This window comes from Belonocnema kinseyi, chromosome 7, assembly GCF_010883055.1.
Source record: "Belonocnema kinseyi isolate 2016_QV_RU_SX_M_011 chromosome 7, B_treatae_v1, whole genome shotgun sequence".
Taxonomy (NCBI): Eukaryota; Metazoa; Arthropoda; class Insecta; order Hymenoptera; family Cynipidae; genus Belonocnema; species Belonocnema kinseyi.
This window is the reverse complement of record NC_046663.1, coordinates 72,599,880-72,608,350: the sequence shown is the minus strand read 5'-3', so window position 1 is coordinate 72,608,350 and position 8,471 is coordinate 72,599,880. Positions and strand designations below refer to the sequence as shown.

General features: G+C 25.9%; 1 protein-coding gene across 5 annotated transcripts in view; it reads left to right on the top strand.

The window, feature by feature from the left end:
* Window positions 1-8,471, top strand: part of LOC117176256 (poly(A) polymerase type 3) — a 24,402-nt gene that overhangs the window by 11,008 nt on the left and 4,923 nt on the right. For 3 of the 5 annotated variants that reach the window (XR_004467594.1, XM_033366414.1, XM_033366415.1), the window contains 2 exons: window positions 2,991-3,151; window positions 3,327-3,488. Coding sequence is in view for 4 of the 5 variants with exons in the window: in XM_033366414.1 (XP_033222305.1) it covers window positions 2,991-3,151; window positions 3,327-3,488 (323 nt within the window). In the remaining variant the exon portion in view is untranslated. The remainder of the gene's footprint in view (window positions 1-2,990; window positions 3,152-3,326; window positions 3,489-8,471) is intronic. The other 2 variants (XM_033366417.1, XM_033366416.1) reach the window with 2 other exon arrangements.

Below are 8,471 nucleotides of genomic sequence, written 5' to 3'. Positions count from 1 at the left end.
TTTTCGATTAAGTGAATAGTTTTTTCCGATGACTTCATGCAATTTTGGATCAATTTGAGTAATACAAAAAAATGGCATACTTGAAAACTGTTCCGCGGTATGTTGCCGCATAACGCCCGAGTGCAAGCGCGAGGACTCCCTCTACAACCGGCTCTGTAACTCAATGAATTTCAATTTGTCCATTTTCTTATTAGACATTTTTTATAGTAAAAAAGTCAAGCTTTCTTTTGAGACTATTAAAAAAAAAATCGTAGATGCCTAAATTGTGAAAAAAGTTAAAGAAACAATTTATTTATTGAAAAAATTGTTTAAACAATTTTTTTGTTATAAATAATAAAATAGGATGAAAGTGTGTAAAAAGCACTTTCCAAAACCCTCATAAAAATTTTAAATCGCGTAATTAGAAAGGAAGTTACAGGCGTTTGAAACTACCCCTGCAGGCATTGGGGTTGAAAATTCAACCCCCCCTCACTTGGGGAGGGTTAGTAATCCTGGTCTATAAGTTTGTGGATTAACTACTGTTGGGTAGGCGAACATATTCCCAGAATTTAGAGACAATCGAAAAACATGACTTTTTGAGTTGGGGCAGTTGAGGAATAATGCCCCATAAGAGTAAAAATACTGCATTCCGAAAAAATGGAATACCTAATATTTAAAAAGTGATTTTTTTATTTTCACTTATTACTTCTTCATGTCTAAAAAGTCAAAGTGATGTTTAAAATTTCAGAAAAGCTCGAAACTTTCTAGCGTTACTTTAAGAGAAGATAGTTTTAAAGAATAATAAATGGTTCAAAGCATTCTTTTTGTAAACTTGCATCAATTATTACCTCATTAAGTAAAAAGTGGACTAGAAGTTGAATATTTAAGAAAAAACCAAAACTTTCTAGCATTATTCAAAGATATCATTATAATTTCAAAATTTATGTAGGTATCTTTATAAAAAAAAATGTCTTTATATATTTTATTATAACTATTTTTTTCCAAATTCCTTGACCAGCTTTAAGTTTACAAATTCATATAGTTGTGTTTCGCAGATTTTTTGCATTACAAATGTTATTAATGAAATTTAATTTGTCTAAAGTTTACTTTAAAATAAGTTGGATTTTACTATTTAAAAAATATTTGTAATGTTCAGTTGTTGATTTTTAAATAATGAAATTATTTTATAAAATATTTTAATTTGAAAATAATTTTAAATTAGTAGACTCATAATTAAATGCTTTTGTTTACTTTCAAACCCTATTCAAATATCGTATTTAGTAGCCCAAAATGCTCTTGAAAAAGGGAAAATAGGGTGATTTTTCACGAAATCTGGGGAATAAATTATTTTTAATGAAATTAATCCAAGTACTATATGTAATTTAATACGGAACAGTTAAAATTCTTAAGATTTCAAATCAAAATATATTATATTTTCAAAGAAATTGGTGAATATTTGATTTTTCAAGCTGAAAAGTTGAAATTTGTAGAAAATATTTTACTATTAAACTCAAAAGGGTCAATTTTTAACAAAGAAATTAATTTTAAACCAAGAGAAATTAATTTTCAATCAAGTAGTTGAATTTTAAAAAAAGCAAAAAAATAATTTTCAAACAGTCTGTTACATTTATAACCGAATAGTTGAATTTTCAAACAACAAAGATGACTTTTCAAATCAAAAAGATGAATTTGCAACAACAGTTTTGAATTTTCAATCAAGAATTATTTTTGATACATAAATATTTTTCAGTCGAGAAAAAAAATCAATCAAAATTATTGAATTTCCTATTAAGAAAAAACAAAATAGTTAATTTTCAACAAATTAGTTCACATTTCTGTGAAATTGTTGAATTTTCCAGACAAAACAACTTTTCCAAAAAAGAAGTTGATTTTTCACCAAATTTCCAACTAAAGAAATTACTTTTCAACAACAAAAATTTAACAATGTAGTTCAGTTATCAACCAAGTATCGAACATCTACCAGGTGCTTGAATTTTCAAACAATATAGATGACTTTTAAACAAAATAGTTTAAAGTTCAAAAGAATAATTAAATTTTCATCCAAAAGGACGAATTTTGTATCCTAAAAGACGAATGTTTAACCAAACAGGAGAATTTTCAATTTTTGACGAAAAATAGGACTTTTTAACCAAATATTTGAATTTTCAACAAAACAATGAATTTTTAAACTAAATTAGATGAATTATAGACCCAAATTAATAGTCGATTTTTTCTAAGAACGAGAAAAAGGTAGAAGAAAAAGGGGGGGGGGGGAATTTATTTTTACATGCTTAACGGAGAAATAATGTCATTATAAGAAATTTTAAATAATGTGAAATGATTTTTAATGATTTGGACCATTAAAGATTGTTTTAATTTGGATATACTTAGGTCGTTGGAAATCCATTCACGACGATAGAAAAAAGGTCAAAAAAAAAATAATAAGTTATATAAACAATTTTCATCTTTTTAAAACCGTTCTCAGAATCAAGAAATTTAATTCGTTTCGGTTATTGTTTTTGAATTGAAACAGGCCAATTTTTTCTTTCTCCCATTTTTATTGAGTAGACGGGTGGCAAATTTGGTATTCTTAACTGATTTGGAACAGGGTCATCTTTAATTTTTAACATTTCATTTATATGAATTGAAAGGAAGTACAAGTGTCAATTTAAGATTGCTGGAAATTATAGCATAGATTTATATTTTTTATTCCGAAAGATTTTATTACTTTAAATGAAAAAAATCAGTTTTTAAAAGTTCGAAGTTTTTTATTTCAGTGACCTTAAAAAATGTTTACGAACCTGGAAATGACCGGGAATTTTTTTTCTCGATTAAAACGACCACCCTGAAATTTTAGTACTTTAATAAAGATCGTGAAATATTTGAAATCTTTGTAAAATCTTGAAAAAAATTGTTTGATCTTAAAAATGTCGAGTGGCCAATCCCTCGGTAAAGTTTGAAGTTACTATTGATCTAATTGTAAGTTTCTAAAGCTCAAAAATTGTTTTTAGTTTGTCGACAAGCGGAGCAGAATAATTTAATGAAGGATGGTACGGCCATTGAAGCTAAGCACGTCAAACGGAAGGATTTGCATAAATACGTATCCGCGAGCCTAATCAAAAGAGAAAGAAAGGTTCGTAAACAAGTGAGTGCGTTTGTGCAAGCAAAAAAGGTTTGTAATTCGATTTGACTTTTACTACACCCCTTGGATAAAATCAGAGTTTTTCATCCTGACATTCTCTTTCAAAAAAAAAAGTTGTGACTATTAAGGTGAAATTCTCTGTGCTTCCAGTAAATATAAGTCAATTTTTACATCTATTTTCTAAATTTAATACAATCTTGTCTAGGCTTCTGGTGGTGTGCATCGAAATGGGGTCATCGGAGGAAATGGCAGCACGGGGGCAATCTCTCCAAAAAACCAGGAACTTAAGAGAAAAGTGTCTGAGCAGAATGCCGCTGACAGTGGGAAGAAAAAGAGACCACACGAGGGCGAACAACAAATAACACAGGTACTCTAAAATCTTCATATTTTCTCTAATTCAAATTCAATAATACAAAGGTCTTCCAATACTTTTTTAATTTTAGAACGTTGTATATAATTTACAGAAGTTTCTTTATTATAGCGAGAAAATTCCAGTAAATTCATTATGAATGAAACTTTTTTTTTCATTTACTTAAAATTCTTTAATTTGAAAAATATAAAGTATTACAATGTAACATTTTATTTAATCAAGGCAGAAGCATACAGCAGTATTTTAATTTATACTTGACGTGAGCACAGGCCACCTTATTGTTAAGTGATAGTCAAAATTGTATTTTTCCAATAAATGAAAAATAATTTTTTTCTATATTTTCATACTGGCCCTGTAATATAATAAAAAATTTACTTCAAAACTTGACACTTTTGAGGTTTTCGATATTTAAAAAAATGAATATCTCTTAAAAAGAGGCTGAAACCCCTTTTATGTTCAACATTCAACTACTTGGTTAAAAATTTATTTTTTCTCTGTTTATATATTTCATCATTTTTGTTGAAATCCCCTTTTTTCAACATTGGACTATTTTGTTGACATTTTTTGTCGTAAATTAATTTTTTTTAACTGACAATTGGACTATTCAATGTTGGGTTGAACATTTATCTTCTTCAATTGAAAATTCAACTGTTTGGATGAAAATGTCTGCATTTTGTTGAAAATTTCTCTTTTGTGTTAATATATTAATCTTCTAGTCGATTAATTCATCTTTTTGGTTAAAAAGTAGTATCTGTGGCTGAAAATTGAACTATTTATTATGGGTTGATAATGCAACTATTTCGTTTTAAATGAATTATTTTATTAAAAAATTCTTTTTTTGATTAAATTTAAGTATTCAGATGAAAATTCGTTTTTCTTTGCCTTTAAAAATAATTTTTTTAAATTAAAATGTAACTATTCCATTTTTGCCAGAATATTGATATTTTTTAGTTGAACATTTACTTACTTTGTTGAAAACTCGTCTTTTATGAAGTTGTAAATTCAATTTTTTTTGTTAAAGAATCGTCTTTTTACCTGGTAAAATCAAAATGCAAATAAATTGTTGAAAATTCGTATTTTTTAGTTTAATTCAACTGATTTTGATTGAAAAAATATTTCTTGATGGAAATATCAACGATTACACTTTTTGTCGAGAATTTAGTTTTTTCATCGAAGATTCATCCCTTTGGTTGAAAATTGAACTATTTTGTTGAATATTACCATTTTCCTGGCTGAAAATGAATTATTTTACGTGAAAATGTAATACTTTCATTTTTGGTTCTAAATTTATCTTTTTGAGTTGAAAACTCGGATATTTTCTTGAAAATTCATGTATTTTACGTATGTCTCACGTAATCTGTGGATGCCTCATTATAAAATTCTGTATATCTGTTATCACTAAAATTGTTTAAAATATTATACCAAAATTGAAACATGAATTACAGGAATTACAACTGATCTTTATGACATTTTCTGATTGAAAATAAACAAACATTTTTCCAAAACTACAAAAAAAAATTAACTTTGAACACTTTGTTAAATTTAAGCGTAGTTTTCGCTAGATCAATATATTTTCTTTAAATACACATTCCACATAATATTGAATGAATGTTAAGGTTTATCAAAATTTCAACAAACCTCTTTCTTTTTATTAAATGAAGAAACCTAAGCTTTTCTCTAAAAAAATATAACCAAACATTGGTCTTTTTTGTTTAAAAATTTTTAAGTTAAAACCATTTTTGATTACAATTTTTTTTACCTCATGGTTTAATTTGAAAATGTTCATAGTTAAGTATATTCAACACTTTTTAAATTGATACTGCTGTTAGTGTTTACATCGTTTCAAATAATAAGTGTTTGTAATTGAACAGTTTTTATTTTCTAATTTTAGTCAATATTCAGACGTTTGAAGTTCAACAATTTCTGAAATATCAATTGTATAAATATAAACAATTTTTAATTGAAGATAAAAAAAAATATTGCTATTTAAAATTCAACAATATGTAACTTTATGTATGGAAACAGTAAAGATTTCCAATATGTACGTAAAGAATATTGGCGTCCATGAATATATTAAAATTAGCAAAATAAGGAATTTCTAGAGAACAATCGGGAATGAATTACATTTTATTTCAAGGTATTTCTACGGATTTCGATAATTATAAGGGGTATGAAGGACACAATAAAATTTCACAGGATTATAAAGATTTTAAATTATTTCAAAATATTCCAAAGAATTTCATGAGATTTCGTTTCAAAAGATTTTAGAACTCCTAATAATAAAAAATTGTTATTATGAATTTTTTAATACTTTAAGGGATCTGAACGCGCGCGTGAATTTAATTTGAACACGGCTTTTAGATTAATTTAATAAATATATTAAATTTAATTTATTTCCAAGGAATTTCGAACATTTCTTACTTATTTTGATTGGTTTTTACGATTTCAAAGGATTTTAAAGATTTTCTTAAGAACTTTGAGCAATAACTTGAATTTTATTTTAAGGAATTCCTACGGATTTAACAGTTTCAAGAAATATTAAGGAATTCGATAAATTTGAAAGGATGTTGAAGATTTTAAGTTATAACCAGGCGGATAGTGATAATTTTTAAGTGAATTGTGCTAATTTGTCACAAGCAGGTTTTTTTTTATATATTAACCCCCTATAAAATGTTTTAAAGATAGGAATCATCCGGATATTCTTCAAAATAAAAAATCCCCCTTCCGATCAAATGTTGTAAGATACGAAAAAATGTTAGGCAAAATTGTTAACCTCAAAATGATGTACAAATTCTTTTTTTAAACCATTTTTTTATAAAATGCATAATTGTGTTATTTTGTGAAAAATGATATTAAAAAAAACCATGTCCACCAGACCATTATTTTAAAAGATTCCAAACAATTTAAAAAGATTTCGTTTCAAAAATTTGTAGAGCTCTTTTTTATTTTGGTTGGTTCTAAATCAATTCTATTCAGATTATTACATTTTCCAAATGTCTTTAATTCCAAACTACTTCCTTTCCGACTTATTAGAGACAAAGATACAACAAAAAAAAGAGGAACAAAAAGGAAATGTTTAACCAAAAACCAGCCTTTTTTAACATTCTTTTTTCGTCGTTTTTAATTCCTGAAAATAGAAACAATGAACATTTATACAAAAAGTTACTTGGTACAATTTTCCATTCTTTGGTGAAAATTGATTTACATATAATTTTTTTTTAACAAGAACAAAGAATCATTTTATCACATAATACATAATATATATGAACAATAAATAACAAGTTCACTCTCTTTTTTAAATAATCCAATTTATTTTATGGCGATGAATGAATTGATGGAAATTGGGGAAATGGGATGGATGTGATTGGAGGACTTATAAAAATATTAGGGATTTTATGCAATTAAGCAAAAAACTGAGATCAGCTGTATTACAGAAGGAATTATTTATTAAGTATAAAATTCATGAATGTTTTGCTCGAAATATTCTTGAGATTGACGATAAAGTAAGTTTTCATTTCAAGAATAAAAGAAACAAAGAGAAATGATATGAGAATTTGAAAAAAAGAGAGAATTCATTTAGATGTTACTTATAAGCAGGTAGGGTGACACATTTTTTAATTTAAAAAGAATCTCTCAAGATATAACCAAGTTTGGGATCTTTTTATTATTTGTATATCGGAAAAACCTGGAATTGTTAGGTAATTTTCAAATGCCTGGAAAATCCTGGAAATATCGCGGATTTTCTTTTAAAATTCAATATAAAATTGAGTGATAATTATTCTTCATTTCTAAAGTAGCTTTATATTATATTCAACTATGTTATTGAAATTTCGTTCTTTTTTGGTCTGAAATTAGTTTTTTAACTGAAAATAAAACTGTTCTCTTTTTGGTTGGAAATTGATTGGTTTGTAATTAAAGTATCCGGTTATAAATTCATGTGCTTTGTAAAGAATTTGTTCTATTCTGTAGAAAATTAATCTTATTGTTTCAAAATTTATCTTTTTGTTCGAAAATTCAACAGTTTGTTTGAAATTTTATCACTCTCGTGACTGAAAAATCTTTCTTATATAAAAGTTCAATTCATGTTGAAAAGTCGCCTTTTTGGTTGAATTTTACTATTTTTTATTAAAAATTAAAATCGTATTTGGTTGAAATATCAACTACTACATTTTTCGTTCAGGATTCATGCTTTTGGATTAAAATTTAATTAGTTGTTTGAAAGTTAAACTCTTTTGCAAAGAATTAATTTTTTTAAACTGAAATCTTTGATGGAAATTAATCTTCTTGGTTACAAATTCATCTTTTCGGTTGATAATTGAACTATTCCAGTTAAAGATTCGTTATTTTAGTTGCAAATTTATAGCTTTGTCTGAAAATGTAACGATTTTTACAATATTATTTAGTTTGTTTTTATGGTTAAAAGGTTTTTTTAAAGCTAAGAATCTAATATTTCAATTGAAAATTCCACCATTTTAGTTGAAAATTCATCTCTTTGGTTAAACATTAATTTTTTAAACTGGTAATTTAACCATTCATTTTTTGGTTCACAATTTACCTTTTCTAGTTGAAAATTCATGTATTTTGTTGAAAATGTATCTCATTGATTGAAAAAAATCGTTTTAGGTGAACATTCATCAGTTCGATTGGGAATTTTTTTTTTTAACTGAAAATTTAACTATTCCATTTCTGATTGAAAATTGATTTTTTTTTATTTCAAAATTCAAATATTTGATTGAAAATTGGTCCTTTTTTAATTGAAGATTCAATTATTTCGTTGAAAAATCGTCTTTTTGGTAAAAATTAATCTTTTTGGTTGAAAATTCATTTATGCCAGATGAAGATTCATCATTTAAGTTGTCATTTCTTCACTTTGGTTGCAATTTTGTGTGTGGAAAATTAATTTGTTGATCTGAAAATTGAACTCTTCCATTTTTTATTGAAAAAAATTAGTTATAAACTAATTTTTTGTACATGTATTTT